Raw genomic sequence first — 19,929 nt, 5'->3', positions numbered from 1 at the left:
TTAGCGTCGTTGCATCGGCTGCTGTAACCCTGCCGCGATTGCGATGCGCGATGCGCGATGGGGCGCCAAGCAAACGAGATCGGCTGGCCGGGGGGCCGAGTCGAGTTATGCTTTCGGACAGGGGTTTGAAGCGTTGATTCAGGACTGTTGGTGGAACTGCCGCTATTGATTTGGGATGATTTCGGCTGGGGGTTTATTTTTACTTTTGCGCGCTCTTGATATTGTTGTTGGTGCCATGGTGGTCATCGGGTCATTGGAATTCGGCGAGGAGGGGGATTGGGGGGGGGGGGGGGGGGGGGTTCCTCCACTTTTTGTTTCGGAAGAGGCCCTGGCGGCTGTGTTTCGGATGAGGCCCTGCACTGGTATGCGACTGAGCCGGGATTGTTGTGTGTCTGAACGCGAGGTGAGTTGTGTCTGAACCCAAGGTGAGTTGTCAAGCTCCCCCAGCGCGCACAGGACGCAGGGCGAGTCTTCGCTACCTACGCAAGGCAAGGGCGCGCGCACTGAGACCACGGCTCAACCACCGCGGCGGGATTTCTCTCTCTTTTTTTTTTTTTTTTTTGTTTGGTTTTGCGCAACCGCGAACAAGTGTCCCCCCCCGGGCCGGGCGAACACGAGCCCCCCCCAACGGCCCGAGGGTCATTGGGCCGCCCGCCGCCCGCCGCACGCAGCAAAAACAAACAATGGACGCCCCCCGACGACGTTTTGTTGTTTGTTCTCGCAGCGCAACTTTCGCCAGGTGACGTTGCCCTGGTGTGCCTGCCCGTGCAAACTTGACGGCTGCCAAGGCCAAGCGCCGCCGAGGCAAGCGCGGAGGGAGTGGGAGTGGGAGTGGGAGTGGGAGTGGCCAGCCGCAATGCAACCCTGGCGCACTTCTGCCTTCGATTCTCTGCCTTCGATTCACAAACTGGAGGGGGGGTTCACTAAACCCCTTAGATTAAGTGCCTGCCCACCACCTAGATCGAGAAGTGCCTCTAAATCAAGCGCCCGCTGGCTCGCTCCTTCTGCAAAGTCGACGACGTGGCGCCCTGTTGCAACGCTCGACTTGCTTGCCCAAGCTCGCCCTGCCACCCACCCGTCCCCGCCCCCACCACCTAAGAGCTCATGCTTCTCCAGACTCCACTGTGAACCTTGTGTAAATCACTCTAAACTGACCCTGGAGCCGACACAGGACCCTCCACTGGTTCCCCCGGCCCGCCCGAGCCCGGTCCCCGGAGGATGTGCTCGTTTTAGCCCTACTGTTCCACATTGTCACTGTACACTAAGCTGAGTTCGTCACTGGTACGTCTCGACCGCTGCGCAGTGCGCATCGCCGCAAACGCTAAAACCGACCTCTATTCTCACCTTGCCCTCAGCCTTCACTCCCACCTCACATTCGATTGAGCCTGCGTAATGCCAAGAAGACGCCCCAAATTCTCGCCACCACGTAGCCATACGATGGATCTTGTAGCAAGGAAATATAGCATTCAGAATCAAGTCATTTTGTGTTTCGGAGTGAGCTAAACAGAACAAATTCCTTTCCGAGCATCCTCCCAGTGTTATCCACACTTCACATGTGTGCCATCATCTCGTACCTCTCCCACTGTCCAACCATCTCTGTCCAACCGAGACTGAAAGCGAGCTTAACCCAGGGGGTGATACTCGGACTGAGGATCGTAAGGGTTCGTGTCCTCTTGACCCTCAGCTATAATTTGTTAGTAGCTATTCCTGACATGTCATGATTGCACTCACTTCTCTCGCCCTCTGACTGAGTGTATCCCATCATGGCATCGACGTCGTAGGGGCTGTCGATGTCAATGGAATCGAACTCCTCAACACTGCGAAGGTGGAAGGTTCTGCCTGGGCGAAGTCCCATGCTCGCCCCAGCGAAGTTGTAGTACTGGAGAGGATCCGGCTGAGGAGCTTGCATCGCAGTGTAGGGTGCGCTGCTAAGATCGTGGACTTCGTAGGTGGCAACTGCCCGGGGGTTGAGATACTCATCTTCTCTAGCCCGAAACAGTTCCTTCGCCGCGTGAACTGGATCTGCTCGAATGGTCTCAATGAAGCTAATCTTCTCCGGAGTCTGCATCGCTGGTGGCTCAATCGACGATCCGTAGGTGGTCATGATTCCGTTGGTGCTCTCGCCGAGTCGCTCCAGGAGTGCCAGACCGCGATCAGAAAGGTACCCTGTCTGCAGAAGAGCACGGAGGAGATCCATCTCAGTGCTTGGGACAACCTCATTCTGGAAATGGTCCAGGTCGGTCGGGCGGTCTTGATGGAGGACATGGCAGCCGGCGTCATCATAAGTAACAGACCAGCCAAGAGCGGCGATGTAGCGGCTTGGGTGGATGATGTTCATGGCAGGACAGCAAACATCAAGAAAGCGCGACAAGGCGATGTTGCGCTTGCCGACCTCATCCCTCACGAAAGAGTAGACCTTTGCAATGAGTGCCCACTTGTTTCTGAACGGGTCCTTGTTCCAAAGAGTGGTCAAGAAGCCAGAAGCGCTCTTCTGCTGGATGTCCGGGAAGATTTTCATGTAGAAAGCTGGGAGTGGTAAGCGGCTGGTGTTGCCAGAGGGAAACGGGGACATACTGCGAAATGCCATGAAAGCATTGAGAGGCCGCTTGGCACGAGGAGCAGGGGTGACATCGGACTGAGTGGGAGATGGAGGAGTCAAGATAGCGTCCACCTCAGTAGGGCTCAGAGGCAGATTGACATCGATGTTGGTGGCGTGGGTTTCGAAGTACTTGGCAGCAACTTCGAGGATGGTTTCATCAGTGAGAAGACTGAGAATCTCTGCAGTCGACAGAGAGGCCAACTGCTGCATGACTTCAGATCGCGACTGAACCATGTTGAAGTGAGGAGAAAGTTTTGATGTAAAGTGATGAAAGATGTTGAGTGTTTGGTGGAAAAGCAGGGAGAAGGAGGGAGAGATGGGGATTTAAATGGGGGGAGAGGGTGTGCAGAATATTGGGTGTGGTGCCAGTAAAATCTTGTTGGCCGAAAAGGGACAATGAGTTTTCTGTGCTCGGTGGCTGGCCACGGGGCGTTTTGAATGCGCCAAACGGGTGGGGATGCATGCCAGCTGTTGTCGGTGGAAGCATTGTTGGCAGCTGTGACCACCTGCACACGTACCAACCTGAAATGAGACACTGAGGATACTTGGAAGCAGGAGAGCATCGCCTGAAGCAGCCAATTCAGGTACGCGAACAAGTTTAAAAGCACTTTCATATTCTTTGTCTACTCTCTTTGCACTATTTACAGTGTAGAGGGTCACACTAAAAGAGTAGCTACCACGCCTTCTCATCGGTTTCCAGTTGATGCAACTTCACGTCTCCATGTGTGGGAAGTTAACCTAGTGACCAAAAACCATAGCGTAGAAGTCTTCATCGACAGACTCAGGTTCCTGTGCAAATCGTAGAGCTCGAGCGGTGGTGGTCAAAAATGGTGGAGTCAAGTTCCCGCTTAAGTCCGAAGCGGGCTTTTTGATCTGGTGGGAGTTAGCTCAGGCTTCACGAAACTCTGGAGAAGAGGTGGCCATACCAATGGCACATTGTACATGTGTTCAGCTCGTCCGTAGTCCTGGATGCTGGAGGAGTTCTGTGTGGTTGGTGAGCCTCTCGCTCTTTCTGGAGAAGATTGAAACGTACCTGCTCTGTTGGTCTCACAGCGGGGTATTGGAGACCAGTCCCCTCGGCCAACCGCCAGAACTGCCGGTTACGCGCCTGATCTGAAAGCCTGGCTCGTCGTGTGTTTGTCTGAAAGCAAAATGTTAGTTAAATCCTGGAGAAATAACAAGAAACCACTCACAGAGTCAAACTGCGAGCGGAGAACGCCATAGTAAGCTTCGCAGGAACCAGTAAGTGTAGTGGCGGATCCCGGTACCATGTACCGGACGCGATTATCCAAAGTTGGAAAGATCTGAAAGATTTTCTGCCGTCTGTTTCTGATGAACTTGTTCCATGGGGAACCAGGGACAACCCGGAAAGGATGCCAATATGGTGCAACATGCCAGCCTGGACGACCAACGCGGGTCAAGAGATTTCTCCCATCAAGGGACATCTTGACTTCGGTGTTCAGAGCCGAAAATTCGGCACCGGGTGGGTGGTCGAACTTCTCCCACCCCTCCCTGGAGACTTGCCATGTGGTCTTGAGGAAGACTGTCATCTCTTTGTGACCTCTGGTCTCCGAGTTTGTGATGTACTGGCGCCATTGCGGTTGGGTTTTCAGGTGAGGTGCGATGACGAACGTAGCGAAAAGAAAGGAGATGATCGCATTTGCCATCAGGGTTGCTACCTGCAGTTTTGGATGGGAAGGCTTCTCCCAGGATTCGGCTGTCATCAGCATGGACAAGTAGCCCAAGTTTCCAATGAGGAAATTCTTCTCGGCCAATTTCTGGACCCATGGAAAAGTCAGGCCTCCCCCCGACATGGCCTTGGGAGGCAAACCTAAGTAAGGGTCGCGCGAAAGGATGGGGGATGCGCTGGTAAACCACAAAACGATGGCACCTCGAAGGAGAAGATTTGGGTCGACATCGGCTTCCTGGGAGTGATCCAAGATTGTCTGTAGGATATCGTTGCTTCCAGAGGCCTCCTTGAACAGTGTCTTGATGACTTCGATGCTGGAAGTGACCACAGCTAGAGATTGGTGAGCTTCATAAAGACAAATTGTGTTGGGGATGGGTTCCTACCTGTTGCCGTTGGTAGTTTCACATCCAAGGGCAGCGCGTGCAAGAGTTTCTCCATGATATCCAAACGAAGATTTTCAAGATGCTTTGAAGAACTTGTCGCCAAGGCTTTCTCCTCCCAAAGAGGTCTGTAGAACAACAAATTGTCCATCTTGGGTTTTGTGATGGTGAAAGGTGAAGAATCGCGGGAACTCCAAGTGAGGTGCAGCTGTAAAAAGTCGCGTGCTCGGCCGCCAGTTAACAATGAGGGCCATTCGCCCAAACAAAACGGCTGCCTAGGTACCTTAGGCACAAAACGAGAAGCTATTGTTCTGAAGGCACCAAACGAGAAGCTATTGTTCCGAAGCCACCAAACGAAAAGCTATTGTTCTGAAGCCACCAACTCAGGCACCCATTTTCTGAGGCCTTAAATTGCATGCCATCTCGCTCTATCTCTTCAAATTTTCACCACGATAGTTTTCTCGCATTACCTTACATTCCGCCACTCTACAACCAAGACCATCACCATGCCACCTCGGGCTGACCTCCCCGCAGCTGCTTTGCAGCTTCCACAAGACGTCCCACTCACCTTTGTGTTCTCTGCGGTACAAGGTGATGTCCACGTTTTTTTGCCTGAGTCCTTTGACATCAGAGTCGTGTACCGAGTCGCGATGACCCTGAGGTAGAGCGATACTCCAATGCACATGAGTTAGAGTCTAGCTAATCTTGCCAGCCGTCGAGTCAATCAGCCAGTCACGACATTTCTCGATCACCATCGCCAGAAGTACCGCCTCTGTCCTCTCTCTTACCATGTCTTGATGGGAACGTCGTATGGGCTGTTTTGCTTTACATGCGGTACGAGCCTCCCAGTGAAACTTACAATTTGCGCACTACTAACTTGAAATTTGAAGATGAAACTGTTCAGGCACGCGCTACACGAGTTAACAACGCAGAAGGTGCTGCCGGTCCACCACGGATTCCCATTCCCCATCCCGATTACGAGTGGATGCTGTACCGGCAAGCAAAGTCCCAGGAGGTCACTCAAAAGAACCCTGGAATCCCTGCTAGTAGAATTTGTGAGTCCCTAGATCAAGTACCAAATCGCCTCTGACAATTTTAGCCAATATCATCGCCAAGATGTGGCGGGACGAGACACCTGAGGTCAAGACCTATTGGAGAGCTTTGGTCCAGGATGGAAATCGGAAGCACAAGCAACAGCAGAACCAGGGCTACAAATTCACAGCCAGGAAAAATACGAACTAAAGTCCGTTCACAACGCTGAAAGGATCCTTCATCGAGAAGGCCCTTGGACGTGGAGTCTCTTCTTCCAGCGCAGTTGATCCGTCTCAAAGTCTTTGGTTCTTGGCACATTCACCATGGAAGGTGAGAACGGCAACAGTGCGTTCTCCAAAGGTTGTGCGCTCTCTACGTAGCTACTCGGATCAAGATTAGCAAGAAAATGATGGTTGAATCCCGATTTGCCTCGCCACAGATAGTCATATCAATACAAGCATTCACCATCCACCGTGTCTCGATCCCGTCCCATGTGCATGATGAACCCCGAGTGTGCGCCATGGCTCTCGCCTCTGAATACCTGAATACCATCCCATTTCCACTGTAACCACCCGTCACCGTTCACGCCCCCCCAAGGCTGAGCAGTTCAGCGCTCTTTCGCAATGCTACGTAGGCCGCCGCATAATCCGCCGCCAGCACCATGTCCCCGGATAACTTGATGATCATCGCCTTCTTGGCCATCATCTGGCACTGCTGGTTGATGTCCTCGATGCTGGAGTAGTGGTCGAAGGACTTTTGCACAGCCGCGAGCGCCTTGGTCAGATACTCCTTGCGCGTGCTCGACTTGGCGTCGTGCTTCCCCGCGAGGCCCATGTTTGCGTCGGCGAGGTGCGAGTAGAGCTGGGCTGTGAGGGCGGGCGCCTCGCACTCGAGCGATCGTGGGATGACTGCGTTTAGGAGCTGGGACGCCGCTTCGAACTCGGCCAGCGAGACGAGGATGTTTGCGAGGGCGCCGGTCGAGTGCCAGAGGGCCGGGATGATTCGCGCTCGCCAGGAAATGCTCGTGGCTCGCATCGCGATGGTGAAGCCTCTCTGCGGCCGCCCGCATTTGTCGAGGAGCGACGCCTTCAGCACCAGCAGCCTAACGCGGAGAGTCACGTCTTTCTTCTCGTCGCCCAGCCTTGACATCAGACTGTCAACCTTTGCAAAGGCAGCCTGAAGGTCGCCCCGACGAGTCAAGCAGTCGATGTGGAGGGTGTCAATGTGGAAGGCCATGTCCGGGTCCAGATCGTCCATGCTCGATTGCATCATCTGGGACAGGAGCTGCTCTGCTCCCTCGAGATTGTTATGGTACAGGTCCCTTTTCAGCTTGATCACGCCCCTGTACTTGTGCCAGTACTGGCTCGGCTTCCACGACCGCAGCGAGTTTTCTTCCAAAGCCTCCATCTTCCCAAGCGCCTCATCGTATTTGCCGCGAGCCGCCAGCATGAGTGAAATGCGGGAGGTGACCTTGAGCTCGTCGTCGAATATTGAATGCCTCGCATAGCAACGGAGAAAGACTTCGTTCGTCATGAAAGCCAGACCGGAAAGCCCCAGTCGGTCCCACAAGGCGGCAGAAAGCGAAAGCTGAGATCCAAACATGCTCTTCATGTTCCTCTCGATGATTACTTGGGAGCTCCGTACCATGAACTCGAGTGCCGTCGCCACGCTGTCGCCATTGACAAGACCAAGTTTGGCTTCGCTCAAGAGCGCAGAACTCCAGAGCGTCCACATCCCCGTTTCCTTGGCCTTGACACGAAGAAACGCCAGGCTGTCCTTACCAGTACCCAGCATGCTGTCAGCCTCCAGATCCCGGACGAGTTCGGGATGGGCACGGCCAAAGTGGAACAACCAGTTCAGGGCGAAGTTGAGGCAGGTGAGGTCGCGGTTTTCTCTTGCGGTGGAGACGGATTCCAGCATAGCTGAGACTGCCTCCTTGTGGCAGCCAAAGTCGGCTTGGAGAACGGCCAGGTTCATCAAAGCGTATTGATAGAACATGCGATCTCGGTTCTGCATCGTGTAGTCGAAGTATCGGTGGAGGGAGTCGAACGCGGTGGGATAATCTCCTGCTCTCCAGGAGTCAAGAAAGCTGGGGAAGGGTTAGAAGAGACGACAACGGCAGCGGGCATTCAGCAAGCATACGTGAGATAATGCGTAAGACTGGGAATCAGGAAGCTGTCGTTGAGCAAATCGTGAAACTGGTGCGCAATCTCCTGCGGTATCCTGTTACCGTATTCTGAGGCAGGTCAGTCAACGCACAGAAGCCGGCCAAGGAGCGTTACTCACTCTGCATCTGCTCAATCTGAAACTCGAGCAGAACTTCAATGTCATCAGTGCTGACCGCCAGCGTGCTGCTCTGGTCCCCGGTGAGCATGTCTCCATACGCCACAGACGCCAGATCCATGACACCCTTGTGGTCCCAGTCCTCCTGCTCGCCCTGGAGGAGAACATTGTCGAAGCTGAGGCGCCCAAAGCCCGGGATCTTCCTCTTGAGATAGTGAGCCGTGGGCTGTCGATAGCGCACAAAGTTCTTCCACAGCTCGGTGCAATCGTGGAACTGAAGGCGTTGGAATTCCAACCGAGCCCTGCGAAGAAACATTCCCAGTGGCGAGTTCGGCGAGAACTTGATGCCTTCCTCCTCCTCCTCCTCCTCCTCCAGCTCGCCCAGCTCCACAAGTCTCCGCCTCTCCTCCTTGCTCTTAGCCAACATGTCGAGGAGGTTCTCAAAGAATTCGTGCAGAGCGTCGAGGGAGTTGATGTCCCAGAGCTTCCCGAGGAACTGGTCCCATAGCTTCCGGCCAGGCATGCCCATGAGGAAGGGGTAGCTGCCGAGAAGCCTCTCAAAGTCCTTGATGGCGATGACCAGACTGACTGTGCGTTCGGCTCTGTTCCATCGCGCGGTTTGGTCTGCGGTGGCTTTCGCGGGAGGGTGATCCATGAGATGGGACGTGATGAAGGAGAGGACGGGCAAGACGGCATCACTGGGCACAGCGCCTTCATTGTAGAGCTCGGTGAGGACGAGAAGGCAGATTTTTGTCGGGTTTAGATAGCGCGCCATTCTTGCGAGGCCTTGGAGATTGAACTCCTCTCCGCGGTCGAGGTATTCTGACGGGCGCCTTGTCCCGCGGTCGCGATGCGCGCCTTCGTGCCTTCGTGGCGACTACCCGGTGCAAGCAGAGCAACCAAGCACTCAGATCGCGTCGCGGGTCATGGCAGCCACGGAAGGAAGCCACAGAGGGGAGCACAGAGGGGAGCCAGAGGGGAGCCACAGAGGGGAGCCACAGAAGGCAGCCACAGAACGATAACCACAGAACGATAAGGCGCAGAGCGATAAGCCACAGAACGATAAGCCACAGAACGATAAGCCACAGAACGATAAGCCACAGAACGATACCTAGCCACAGAACGATACCTAGCCACAGAACGATCGCCACAGAGCGACACACAACCCATCGCTAATCGCGCGACTTGGCGGAGCTGAGCTAGGTGAGCTTCGCCGGCATGAGACCTCCATTTCCTGCGGAGTAGTTCTCTTCCTAGTCGGCCTTAGCCGCCACTACAGCAGCCATGCCTGGCAAGCCGAGTTTGGTCGACAGCCGCCCCGAATATTTATCCGTGGCACACGACTTTGCCAACGTCATTTGGCGCCTGGCCAGCCGTGGGACAGACAAGCAGCGAAGCAACCCGGCCTATAACACTTGATGAATACATCGCCGTGAAACACTTTATCTAGCTTCTGGCTCTTAAGTCAAGTCTTTCCCGCTCCTCTCATTCCCCACCACGGCCTTAACTACATCTGCTGTGATCTTGACGTCATCTCCTCACTTCTTAAGAAGCAGTGCTATCGCTTCTTCTTCAAACCCTTCTGCAATACTACATACCACCTCTTCTGTAAGCTGTAGTCCTTCTGGCCGCTTCTTAAGAAGCAGTGCCATCACTTCTTTCCCGCCATATTCATTCCCCGCAGCAGCCTTAACCACATCTGCTGTAATCTTGACCTCATCTCCCCGCTTCTCGAGAAGAAATGCCATCACTTCCCCACTACCCTCATTCCCCGCTGCAGCCTTGACCACATCTGCTGTGATCTTAACCTCATCTCCTCGCTTCTCGAGAAGCAGTGCCATCACTTCTTTCCCGCTACTCCCATTCTCTGCTGCAGCCTCAACCACATCTGCTGTGATCTTGACCTCGTCTCCCCTGCTTAAGAGCACCTGCATCACTTCGAGGCCGCCTTCCGAGGCCGCCGCGAAGACCGCCGTGCCGTACCATCCATCTTCTGCATTGACGTCGGCATTCTTGTCAAGTAGGGTCTGTACGACGCCCTTATAGCCTTGTGCCGATGCTGCCTGCAGTGCTGTGCCGTAGTATCCGCCTCGCGCATTAATATCAACACTTCCCTCTGTTAATATATCGTTGACGACTGGCAGAAGACCAAAGTAGCTCGCCAACGCCAGATCAGTCCAGTCAGTCCAGTCAGACCAGTCAGGCCAGCCGAAAATCCTGCGCCAGGAAATTGGCCACCATACCCTCGCCTGGGTTCCGGAGATACGGCAAAGCATTCGAGCATCTTTACGAGAACCAACTCTCGCAACCGTATCCTGCGAAGTGTAATGGAACGGCCAGTTAGTAGCAGCGTAATCGATGAGTGGGTACTTTTGATCGTTAGCAGGGTTGGACTGATCTTGCGCAGGTAAGTCCGGCAGCAGGAGGTAATGTAGGCAGCATCGTGATATCGTATTGTGCGATTTTGGTGTGTTGCTGAAGCGCCCCTTCCACTTAATATTCCGCTCAGTAGTGCCAGTGAGAAACTCCCTGGCTGTCTGATGAATGAAGGACAACTTCGAATCGTAGACGTTGATGATAAGACCACACAAGTTTTTCACCACGCCCTTGAAATCTTCATTCCACCGGGCCACCTCAAGATCTCTATGCGAAGTGAACTTTTGCTTTTGTAACGCTAATGCAAGGGCATAGCTGGCTTCGTCAAGAGTCAAAGGCCTCGCCGCGGCAAGCACGATTTGAAGAAGTGCTTCTGTCTTCGCTGAATTCTTGCTTCGGTCCAACATCTTTTCGTACGCATCAGACACTTGAGATGGTAGATCAGACAAAACCCCTTCTATGTCTGATCGTCTGCTATATTCACTCGGGCTTTCCTCAATGATGTTAAATGTCAGGTGCAGCCATAGGTATGTGCGATTCTTCATTTCTGAAGACGCTTAGAAATCTTGTACCGATCCTCGAGTCTGAAACTGCTAGCAACTTTATCGACTCTGGCCTCAATAACTAGATTAATGTCGCGGCTGATCTCCTCGGACTTATCATCACAGTCAAATCGAAGATATATAGTAGTTGCAGAGAAGGTTCCAAAAGATCTTTCCAAGTCATCGTAGGGCCGGCTGGTTATAAGGAACTTAAGCTTTGTGTTCAGCTGGTGCTGCTCTCGGAAATAGAAGTCTTTAAGCTTGCCGATTATTTCCCTCCGGCTGCTCTCATTACATTCGTCCAAGGCATCCAGGACACAAATGATTTCTCCGGCATCCGAGGATTTAACACAGTCTACCAGGATCCGCCATAACTCGGAGAAGTTCTGTGCCAGAGCTTTGCCATAGTTCTTGTGACTGTAAAGTGCATGTTTGATCAGGCTGCTGGTAGAGGCGCTTGAGAATAGCTGGTGCAGTATTGCACATAAAGCATGCGCAGCGTCCATACGGCGGTCGTCTCCGTCCTTGAAGAAGAAGTAACAGACGGTTGAGGTCGTGCCTGTAGAAGTCGTGATGGCCGAGGGTGTGATGGTAATCGTATTGACGCTGGTGGCTAAATGACCCTCGTCAATCAGAGCTCGCGATAAAACTGACTTGCCGCATCCAGGCCCCGCAGAGACCCAGAGGAGACTTGACGACTCGCTATCGCGCCATTTGCAAACTGTCTCGTCGGCGAAGAACTATTTGCAGGTTCCTTATACTCTATTTGGGTTGAAATCCTTATCGGCTTCATAACCCGACGACGCCAAGGCGAGGTCTTGAAGCAGTCGTGTCTCCTTCTCGTCCTGCTTGCCTTCCTCTAGGGCCTGGAGGATTTTCTCTTCAATCCTACACGATTTCTGCATCACTTGGAGCTGATGGTCGCGATGTTTCCGAACTTCCCTTTGTTGGAGAGGATTGATGTAGCCCTCACACCGGGCATGGGAGTCACCGATGTCACGCTCTTTCCCGCTCCAGTCGTTCCAGCCAGCCACTTTCTGCCACGCACGGGCGAGTTGGGTACTGGAGAGGTGACATATTACCCGGGCTTGATATTCGATAAGATAGGAATAGAGCTTAGACAAGGGTTCCATAAGATCCTTGTAGTTGTGCTGATGTGGGGATAGAAGATCGGTATCCTCGCAGCTTTTCCAATACAGTTGGATATCGCCGACGGAATTGAAGCCTTTCAGCATGGCCTCGTTTTGCATGGCACCGCTCGTGAGTAGCTGTATGCCCGGTAAGCATGCGATTAGAAGCAAGGAGAATTATTTACCTATGGGAAGCAGTAGTGATACACCAGACCAGGCCAAGGCTGCATACGGTTGAGCGCTGACAGCCAACTTGATGACTCTATCAGACCAGAGAAGGAACTATGCCAGCTTCTCGGCCTGCTCTCGAACCTTGACGTCTTTCCCCATGAGGGAGAGCTGCTACTGCTTCTTTGCCCGATCCTCTAATAACTACTTCACAACCTCCTCGACGAACTGGGAGTTTGAAAGACCTGCACGGGCGGTCGGGTCTCCGGTGATGAGGCGTTTCCCCCTCCTTGCAGACAGAATGCGGGACCGATATCTCGTGGTCAACTTGGCAAAGTCAAATCAGGGTCTCCGCACACGGCGCGGCCCAAACTTTACTACGACGCGGCGCGGGACAGCATGTTGCGTCCCCACCTCCCGAATGACTTCTCAACGCGCATCCTACCACGTCAGAGTACCAGCCTCTTCACGCGTACGATAAGATTAACGCCCATATAAACGACGGCAGGGTTCCCTAACTTTTGTCCTCGCTCTGAGAGACGTCGGAACTGTCTCAATCATGTCACCGCTCGCCTCCCTCCCTTCTAATGGTTATCATTGCTATTTGGCAATAACCATAGCAGGATTCTTCGCCCCATAAAACTCACAAAGCCAGCCATCATCTATTCGTCTCTTCCCTTCTTGCCCAAATCTACGTCCAGTCCGTCTGCTCTCCTCCACTTTTTTCTCTGCTTCACATGTATTATTTGATGCCGCCCTATACCTTTGTCAGCATCGTTCTTTGCCAGGCTCTTTATTCCACTTCTCAGGCCTGTTCCGAAAGGCATTGGCGGGCCCCGTAGGGGACCGGTCTCCTGTTTTGCCATTCTCCAGTTACTAGTAGCCATAGCCTGCCCCTCTTTCCCGTTACCTCTCCAGCTACAAGTAGCAACCACTTGCCCCTCCTTTATTCTCTTCTTACTACTAGTAGCATCTTACTTCCTCTTGCCCCTCTTTTCTTCTTCTTACTACTACTAGTAGCAGTAACTTGCTAATCTTTACCTTGCCTTGTTACCTCTCCTGCTACTAGGAGCAACAACCTGCCCCTCTCTTTTGCCATTCTCCTGCTACTAGTAGCAACAGCCTGCTCCTCTTTCTATCATTTTCCCAGATACCATTTTTACCATTCTCCAGCTACTAGTAGCACAGCCTGCCCCTCTTTCTGTCATCTTCCCAGCTACTAGTAGCAACCATTTGCCCCTCTTTTCCTATCACCTCTCCAGCATCGGCGCGCTTCGCGAGCTTTCCTAAGAGGTTATTGGAAATGTGAAAGCAGGTGAGACGTCGAGGCGGAAGGACTGATGCGTTGGCTTGGACGATGGTGGTGATATAAGGTCAGAGCTGGTCATTTTCGATGGGGACTTAAAGCCATCTACTTTCGAGGTCGACATAGTCAAGCTGAGACTGTCAGCACCAGGCTCTCTAAGTTACAACGGTGTATATCTGGCGCTTAGAAGCTATAGCGGTGGTAGTGCCGCTAGCTAGGGTAAGTAGTGGTCGGTCGTTTCTTGTTGAAGGTTCCTCGGTCAGGTAGCAAGATGGTCGGGCGAGGTCGAAGCGAGCTTGGATAGCGTTGAGCAAGTAGTCCGCCCATCTTGCGAAAGCCCCCTGGGCGACGGCACAACGTCGTCCGTGACGGGAATCACCGACGTAGGCGCCTTTGGGCGGTGCTAGCATCCCATCCTCAAGCTAGATCATCACGCGGTTATGGTTACTGAGGCGAGTCTTTCCAAAGAGTTGAAGGTCTTATGTGGCTATCAGACGACCTCCCTCCCACAATCCCAGCGCTCTTTGGCGTCAAACCCCTTTACCCTCGCTGGCCCATAAAGTTCAAAGCTAGGCTGACCCTTCCCAATATCATTTGCGACTGCGTGTTTCATTGCGCCTCTGACTCGCTTGTAACAGACATGTTCCGAAGTCGGATCTGGCTCGATGCCCCTGTTGCGGGTTGAACCGCCTGTCACACAAACGCCTCATCCTGGTCCAGTTTCAATTCCAAAGTGAACTCTCTAAACTACTCAGATGCTACGCCACTTTTGCCAGGTTCTGGTCGAGGCTCTCGAGTATCGCTGTCCACGCATTTACAATTACAAGTCGTGACCCGTGGCATCCCGCCATTCCAGTTCCGAGGGCTGTCCTTTTCTGTTCGCGAGCCTGCAGCAGTTGGACTCAGTGTTGAGTAAGCCATCACAATCCGCCAAGGCCCTTAAATCCTGGCGAACCCCTCTGTCGACAAATGAGACCTTTTTGAGCCGACAGATGGCTCTGTCCACCTGTTCCTGGCTCCCAGACGATCCTCCATATTGCACCTCTCGTTGCCAAATGTAGCCGCCGCCCCGGAGAAGCATACTAGCGATTAGGTGATAGATCTGTAACGAGATCTAAGGCAAAGAGCGCACCTAAGACGACGTGTACGCCTGATGGCGGGCACAAGCGGATCGAGTTGCTGGTCCTTGTGGCCGAGCCACCGTCCTCCCAAAGTCTGCATGCCATGTAGGCGAGGATGGGTTGCCGTCCTCGTCCGGCCCCCTGGCCACGATGGCGTCCCCGACCTGAGCTGCGCCATGCCGAGCCGCAGGTACAGCGGGCCTGGGGAGGACGGGATGGCTTGGGCAAATTCGCACCCTGTTGGCTTCTCAAGGCGTCGTGATCGAGATCGGGACCTGAGTTGTCGCATCGTTCGCGTACCGTCGTTCATCTTTCCCAGCGCTCTGCGGCCGCGAGGTTCCTAGGCGTCTCCAGCCTCTAGAAGCGGTGGGAGTGGTCGACAGGGTGTCATTGGGAGACGTGCACACCGACCGCGGCAAAATGAAAGCGGTGAAATGGATTAGGTAAGCCTTCCCAGCCGCACCATGCCTCGGCCCCATATTTTTGGCCTATCCAAGGCCTTGAAACGGGCCCGTCTGTGCCCAAAACTGGGGCCCTGTGAGAGACCCCGTGCAGACCACAACGACCACGTTCCAATTCCTCGCCGAACGGAAAGACGGCATCACAGTGTCGTCCGCCAACGTCTGAGGGCGACATGAGTGGAGTCTGTTGGTCTCATACTGGGTGTATTGAACAAGTGTTATTTGGTTCCATCTGCCCTCTTCCTCGGCCTCTTTGCTGCTGCTTGTTCCGTGAACGACGTGTCCGGAGTGGGCCGGTGATCAGCGATGCTTAACTGGCCACCACCTTCCTTCGACAATGACGCCGTATCGTCGTCCCGCAGATGATGGCTCTCGAGCCCCTGGGAAAGACCTGTTTCTTGGAGCGACGGAACATCAAAGTCCAGATTGGACGGCAACTGATCGATGGCCGAGCGGATCCTCTCAAGGTGTTGCGGCATCCATTCGTCGTAGACGTTCTTTGTGAAACGATACGCCGTCCACTTCTCCTTGCCGTCAAGTTCCGTAAAGTCAAATCTACGGATTAGATGACGATAGTATTTGGTATCCTTCCCATTTATTACTGGATATTCGCCGTAGATCCGTACCGACTGGTGGTCGTGTGAGATTGAGAAGGCGAGAATCTGGCGTTGGAGTTCGCTCTCACGCTTGATAAGGCGGAAGAGCTCGACGATGGCCCGCGCGGCAAGCGTCATGGTGTGGGCGTTCTGGCGGTCTGCAGTATCGAGTGCTGCAGCACCACACTTTACCTCGCAAGAGAGGAAGGGGAAGTACATGAGGTACGTGGCCATGAAGTAAGACTGGTCACCGGAAATCCAGTTGCCAATAAATGGCAAAAGCTTGCTGAGTTGATCGTCTGAAAAGGCCTGCCGCCTGAATCCCACCGAGTAGTCGGGTTGCGGACGGGTTCCGGTCAGGGGAACCGAGTTATTCCATCCTTCATTGAGGCTCTCAATTAAGCAGTTGAACTTCGTGGCGCCGTAGGTGGCGAGAATTTCCGCCGAGGGGACGATCAGCGGGGTGATATCCCGGATGACTCTGGCCTCGTTCCTGTCTTCCACCCTCTGGCAGGTTGATTCGAAGATGTCATCGCGGAACAAGGAATCCTGTGGGACAGACTGCTTCTTTTCCAGTAGAGTACGGCAAAGCGTTTTGCTTGCATCCGTGATGCCCAGGTCGGACTTGTCCATGAAACTACCCTTGGTCTCAAGAAGGGTCTTGTAGCGTGGGTCTCGATACGGCGTGCTCTTCTCCTCTCTCGGTCTCTGATCGCTAGCTTGGGTCGAATGAGGCGTTGTCGACGACGAGCCGGCTTCCGATCGTTTCCTGCCCAGCGCCGACGTCGACTTCTTCCTCGCAAGCAAGTGCTCCATGTCGCCCTGCTTGAAGAATCCCGGCGGCCACTTGCCTTCTTGAGCCCAGAAGGCGATGGGATCTGATGGACCTTCGGCGTCCTCTTGTGCCGCCTCTTGGTCGATTATCTCCTCGACGGAATGTCTGGACGATCGTCGACGCTTCCCGGGAGGTTCTTCGTGAGTGGGTTCAAGTGGATCTGCAGCGGTGCGCAATCGTTTCCGGCCTCTGGGTGCAGGAGAAGTCGGTTGATCCTTTCGCAGGTTAGATGACGGTGGTCGTGAAAGGTACGGCTCTCCTACCTTTTCATGGAGCACTACACCCGGGGGAGGTGCGTGGGACGATTCGGCGTGCTCTGCGGTCCGCACTCGACGGCCATCGAGGCGCGCGCTTCGCCGGGGGACTCTGGCGTGGGAAGGTTGGTTTCCTGTTGAGGGTCAGCGACCGCACTGCTACGCTTGTGTACCACGGAGCGTACCCCTTTCCTTTGGCGCTAAAGCTTGCCCCTTCGTTTGGGCGGCTCGCTGTCCTCGAGTTTGGGCCATATTGATTGGAAAGGAGGGTGAGAAGCCGTGGGTTGCGATCGGAAGATGTAGGCGTCGCGGATTGCGATGCTGGATGGCGTAGCTGGATGGCGTAGCTGGGAAGCCCACCAGCCAGCCAATGAGCCAGGAGTGCCGTTTGCTGGTGCACTTTCACGGCGCGTCCGAGACGGGTTCGCATTCGAAACGCCCGCCGATGACTTCATGGCTCCACGGAGGTGGTGTGGGAGGGATCGCGGATGTGGGGAGAGTGCCTTGAGGAACAAAGGGCTCTTAGAGGACGCGCACGAGAGAAAAGCGGGGCCCCGCTGCTCGCCCTCGGTCGGGAAAACGTCGGAATAACTCTTTCATTGTCAAAATCAGGTGACTTAGCTCCCCATCCGAGCGGGCGGTGACTTTCGAGCGAACCACGGGTGAATATTCGCCAATGCAATCAGAGGATCTCGGAATATGGGGAAAGCTGCTTGGGGAGTTGTTGTGAACAGGTGACGCAAACCGCTTGCGGTTTGCCCAAAGAAACCTTGAGGAACGAAGTTGGATTTTAGCAATTTTCATGGTCTTAATTTTCAAGATTTCCAGACTACTTGAAATGGCCTGCTGGTTGATTGGTGTCATCGGAGGAGCTTACTTGAATCCGGGGGACGTGTAGGTTACTGAAGAGTCCAGGTCATAACTGTAAGGACGGTGGGAGTTGACGTTCTCTTAGACGCTACTAAAGAGGGTCTGGGACGAAGCTTGAAGCTGGAAAGGAAGCTGCAAAATTGAAGCTATTCCCATCCTAAATACCCACCGAAAATCCGGCTGATATTCAAGCAACGCTGATGGAATTTCTATCCATAGAATAATCGACCCACCAATACCAAACGCCCAAAACCACAATAGTTAGGGGTACAGTGACAACCCAGTAGATCCAAAACATGCCGTCGGCGCCCGGATGATGGCCGCGTCCTGGCCTAGCATCTGGTGCCAGAACCACCGTTCCATCGATTTCGGCAACGTTGCCGTGAGCATGACCATCGGACACCTACATCGGTGGAGCCAATCTGACGACGGACCGACCTTTCCGCGATTGACTTCGGCCGGAGAAGGTACCCGCCTGATTGCGTTGACCCTTGGATACCCCGCGGTCAGTATCTCAACACCCTCACAATAGGTAGTGTCGCCCGAGAAAAGTAGTAGAACGCTGAGGAACTTCAGATGATATGCGAACAAATAATATGCTAGTTCTTCAGCATCTTCAGCATGGACAACTATATGGAGGCACATGACCAAACCCAAGAGAGAGGGGCACACCGACGATCATCGGCAGAAAAAGCAGGTTTCACGTGGATAGATTCAAGGATCACGTAGCAGAGACTAAAACAGCGGGCCCTCCGAAAGAGATCGGAATCTACTTCCAGGGGATTCATGCGCTCTTCTCAGGTGACGTTGGCTTTGCATGACGCATTAAAAAAACAAAAGTTGAATGTATCCTGTCAGCTTTACACTACAGTGACCAGAGCGTCGGGAAACAGCTCATATTGACGCGCTCATCTCGGCTTAGTGCGGTCCAAGACTGTTGTTACCGTGCCTAGAAAAGAGATCTCCGGGAACTGCGGCACAGCGTGAGGGAGAATAAGCTTCGGTGGCGTCAAGATACAAAGGCAAGACATGCACCGGAGTACTTGCCTCATTTCGAGATAGTTGGTGGCATTAAAGTTACTAAACTCAATCGAGGCCGCTATGCTCCGACGGTCTTGAAACCGTGAAAAATGAGCTCTACCAGGAGAAAATAGCCGCAAAGAATCCAAATATCATAATCTTAGCCCGTAGACTAAGCGATGGGTAGAATATAGCTGAACTTTCAAAAGCAAAGGATCAAAGATTGTTCATGGGTAAATGTATTCAGAAGCACTACTCTCGCTTCCACACGCACTATACTCATTGGTAATCGAGTTGTGGCTTAATCAACTACGAGTGAGCGTACGAAGTGTAAAAGTCGGACTCTCATAGATGACACGGAAATATGCAACGTGGAGATAAACGGGGAAGTGATTAAGCGCCCAGTAGAGGGACAAGGGGCTCAAATGGTAGATTTTAATGCTACTCTAAGAACTCCAGGAACTCCAGATCTTGTTTTGGCAGATGAATTACTGGTCTGTCTGTTATGTATTTGACTCAACTCTCTCCTGTAAAAATTCTTCCTGACTAGCGGCTGTTAGCACTAGCGTGGAAAATTTTGCAGGCCCACCAAATTTGGCTGCTGCAGCAGCTGGTGCCCATCGGGTACTAACACTGCAATAAAGGAAGGATTGAGAGGGTTGACTTCCTTTACGCAGCAGCCACGGCCACAGCCCAAGGGCTCCGGCCATGATCGAGGCCTGCTGCCCTGACCAGCTGGGCAGCTAAGATAGCAGCAGGGTTACAGCACGGCTTGCGGGGGCCAAACGACACCGCTGTGGCTCCTATACATACTGTAATGCTGGTTCAGACCTCGCAGCAAGTATAGCTATTGCAGCCGCCAGGAGCAATCACGACACCAGCTTCAATCTAGGTGGGCGTCGACCTTTGCCCTGATCTCTACGACTCGGCACTTAGGTATATAAGGCCACCGCGTCTTAGTACCTGCTTAGGCCTCCGGGCCTGAGCTGCCTTGGCCTCTGGGCCTCGGCACCTGCTTAGGCCTCCGGACCTAAGCTGCCCTGACCTCTGCGTCTCGGCACTTAGGTGCATAAGGCCACCGTGTCTTAGCACCTGCTTAGGCCTCCGGGCCTGAGCTGCCTTGGCCTCCGGGCCTTGGCCACCAAGACCCCCGGGTCTTGGATGCCTTGATCTACGGATCTTGGCTGTTAATCCAGGTCTACAAGAAGTCACAGAATCGGGCTACTTGTAGGCATCAGGGTTCTGGCTTGATGGCCCTGATTAATG

General features: G+C 53.6%; 8 protein-coding genes across 8 annotated transcripts; 1 reads left to right on the top strand and 7 right to left on the bottom strand.

The window, feature by feature from the left end:
• Positions 1-1,444: 1,444 nt before the first annotated feature.
• Positions 1,445-2,931, bottom strand: BGZ61DRAFT_435852 (MAT1-1-1). Its single transcript, XM_046244004.1, has 3 exons — positions 2,575-2,931; positions 1,732-2,526; positions 1,445-1,684 (listed from the first exon to the last, which is right to left on the bottom strand). The coding sequence occupies exons 1-3, from the start codon at positions 2,831-2,833 to the stop codon at positions 1,623-1,625; spliced, it is 1,116 nt and encodes a 371-aa protein (XP_046093675.1). The 5' UTR covers positions 2,834-2,931; the 3' UTR covers positions 1,445-1,622.
• A 276-nt stretch (positions 2,932-3,207) lies between these two features.
• Positions 3,208-4,857, bottom strand: BGZ61DRAFT_406175 (MAT1-1-2). Its single transcript, XM_046243152.1, has 5 exons — positions 4,673-4,857; positions 3,793-4,619; positions 3,633-3,740; positions 3,526-3,582; positions 3,208-3,472 (listed from the first exon to the last, which is right to left on the bottom strand). Exons 1-5 carry the CDS (start codon positions 4,818-4,820, stop codon positions 3,338-3,340), a joined length of 1,275 nt encoding a protein of 424 aa, XP_046093674.1. The 5' UTR covers positions 4,821-4,857; the 3' UTR covers positions 3,208-3,337.
• Positions 4,858-5,023: 166 nt separating this feature from the next.
• BGZ61DRAFT_229402 (uncharacterized protein) lies at positions 5,024-6,151 on the top strand. Its single transcript, XM_046238204.1, has 4 exons — positions 5,024-5,330; positions 5,382-5,503; positions 5,560-5,724; positions 5,769-6,151. Exons 1-4 carry the CDS (start codon positions 5,176-5,178, stop codon positions 5,909-5,911), a joined length of 585 nt encoding a protein of 194 aa, XP_046093673.1. The 5' UTR covers positions 5,024-5,175; the 3' UTR covers positions 5,912-6,151.
• On the bottom strand, positions 5,904-8,961 carry BGZ61DRAFT_435845 (anaphase-promoting complex subunit 5-domain-containing protein). Its single transcript, XM_046244003.1, has 3 exons — positions 7,988-8,961; positions 7,844-7,937; positions 5,904-7,790 (listed from the first exon to the last, which is right to left on the bottom strand). Exons 1-3 carry the CDS (start codon positions 8,757-8,759, stop codon positions 6,284-6,286), a joined length of 2,373 nt encoding a protein of 790 aa, XP_046093672.1. The 5' UTR covers positions 8,760-8,961; the 3' UTR covers positions 5,904-6,283.
• A 561-nt stretch (positions 8,962-9,522) lies between these two features.
• Positions 9,523-12,362, bottom strand: BGZ61DRAFT_500905 (uncharacterized protein; the record flags this gene model as incomplete). Its single annotated transcript, XM_046251628.1, has 6 exons — positions 9,523-10,233; positions 10,285-10,916; positions 10,952-11,627; positions 11,664-12,170; positions 12,240-12,314; positions 12,345-12,362. 6 exons carry the CDS (start codon positions 12,360-12,362, stop codon positions 9,523-9,525), a joined length of 2,619 nt encoding a protein of 872 aa, XP_046093671.1.
• Positions 12,363-14,196: 1,834 nt separating this feature from the next.
• BGZ61DRAFT_229381 (uncharacterized protein) lies at positions 14,197-15,121 on the bottom strand. The gene is made up of 2 exons (XM_046238203.1): positions 14,639-15,121; positions 14,197-14,588 (listed from the first exon to the last, which is right to left on the bottom strand). Exons 1-2 carry the CDS (start codon positions 14,935-14,937, stop codon positions 14,327-14,329), a joined length of 561 nt encoding a protein of 186 aa, XP_046093670.1. The 5' UTR covers positions 14,938-15,121; the 3' UTR covers positions 14,197-14,326.
• On the bottom strand, positions 15,122-17,143 carry BGZ61DRAFT_229380 (uncharacterized protein). The gene is made up of 3 exons (XM_046238202.1): positions 16,959-17,143; positions 16,783-16,907; positions 15,122-16,734 (listed from the first exon to the last, which is right to left on the bottom strand). Exons 1-3 carry the CDS (start codon positions 17,023-17,025, stop codon positions 15,307-15,309), a joined length of 1,620 nt encoding a protein of 539 aa, XP_046093669.1. The 5' UTR covers positions 17,026-17,143; the 3' UTR covers positions 15,122-15,306.
• A 291-nt stretch (positions 17,144-17,434) lies between these two features.
• On the bottom strand, positions 17,435-18,466 carry BGZ61DRAFT_468798 (uncharacterized protein). Its single transcript, XM_046247900.1, has one exon. The coding sequence runs from the start codon at positions 18,286-18,288 to the stop codon at positions 17,905-17,907; it is 384 nt and encodes a 127-aa protein (XP_046093668.1). The 5' UTR covers positions 18,289-18,466; the 3' UTR covers positions 17,435-17,904.
• Positions 18,467-19,929: the final 1,463 nt, after the last annotated feature.

The sequence above is a fragment of the Ilyonectria robusta genome, assembly GCF_021365365.1.
Source record: "Ilyonectria robusta strain PMI_751 chromosome Unknown BGZ61scaffold_83, whole genome shotgun sequence".
Taxonomy (NCBI): Eukaryota; Fungi; Ascomycota; class Sordariomycetes; order Hypocreales; family Nectriaceae; genus Ilyonectria; species Ilyonectria robusta.
Note: the sequence above shows the minus strand (reverse complement) of the source record. Positions and strands in the feature narration are given on the sequence as shown.

Coding starts and splice junctions, on each gene's coding strand:
- BGZ61DRAFT_435852 (XM_046244004.1), bottom strand. CDS start 2,833: ATGGTTCAGTCGCGATCTGAAGTCATGCAGCAGTTGGCCTCTCTGTCG. Junction 2,527..2,574: donor TGCTTTCATGGCATTTCGCA/GTATGTCCCCGT, acceptor TACCACTCCCAG/CTTTCTACATGAAAATCTTC. Junction 1,685..1,731: donor TCAGTCAGAGGGCGAGAGAA/GTGAGTGCAATC, acceptor AACAAATTATAG/CTGAGGGTCAAGAGGACACG.
- BGZ61DRAFT_406175 (XM_046243152.1), bottom strand. CDS start 4,820: ATGGACAATTTGTTGTTCTACAGACCTCTTTGGGAGGAGAAAGCCTTG. Junction 4,620..4,672: donor GAAACTACCAACGGCAACAG/GTAGGAACCCAT, acceptor ACCAATCTCTAG/CTGTGGTCACTTCCAGCATC. Junction 3,473..3,525: donor ACATGTACAATGTGCCATTG/GTATGGCCACCT, acceptor AACTCCCACCAG/ATCAAAAAGCCCGCTTCGGA.
- BGZ61DRAFT_229402 (XM_046238204.1), top strand. CDS start 5,176: ATGCCACCTCGGGCTGACCTCCCCGCAGCTGCTTTGCAGCTTCCACAA. Junction 5,331..5,381: donor CGAGTCGCGATGACCCTGAG/GTAGAGCGATAC, acceptor TAATCTTGCCAG/CCGTCGAGTCAATCAGCCAG. Junction 5,725..5,768: donor AATCCCTGCTAGTAGAATTT/GTGAGTCCCTAG, acceptor TGACAATTTTAG/CCAATATCATCGCCAAGATG.
- BGZ61DRAFT_435845 (XM_046244003.1), bottom strand. CDS start 8,759: ATGGCGCGCTATCTAAACCCGACAAAAATCTGCCTTCTCGTCCTCACC. Junction 7,938..7,987: donor TCAGATTGAGCAGATGCAGA/GTGAGTAACGCT, acceptor GACCTGCCTCAG/AATACGGTAACAGGATACCG. Junction 7,791..7,843: donor AGTCTTACGCATTATCTCAC/GTATGCTTGCTG, acceptor ACCCTTCCCCAG/CTTTCTTGACTCCTGGAGAG.
- BGZ61DRAFT_229381 (XM_046238203.1), bottom strand. CDS start 14,937: ATGAACGACGGTACGCGAACGATGCGACAACTCAGGTCCCGATCTCGA. Junction 14,589..14,638: donor AGGCGTACACGTCGTCTTAG/GTGCGCTCTTTG, acceptor CCTAATCGCTAG/TATGCTTCTCCGGGGCGGCG.
- BGZ61DRAFT_229380 (XM_046238202.1), bottom strand. CDS start 17,025: ATGGCCCAAACTCGAGGACAGCGAGCCGCCCAAACGAAGGGGCAAGCT. Junction 16,908..16,958: donor TTTAGCGCCAAAGGAAAGGG/GTACGCTCCGTG, acceptor GACCCTCAACAG/GAAACCAACCTTCCCACGCC. Junction 16,735..16,782: donor GTGTAGTGCTCCATGAAAAG/GTAGGAGAGCCG, acceptor AACCTGCGAAAG/GATCAACCGACTTCTCCTGC.
- BGZ61DRAFT_468798 (XM_046247900.1), bottom strand. CDS start 18,288: ATGTGCCTCCATATAGTTGTCCATGCTGAAGATGCTGAAGAACTAGCA.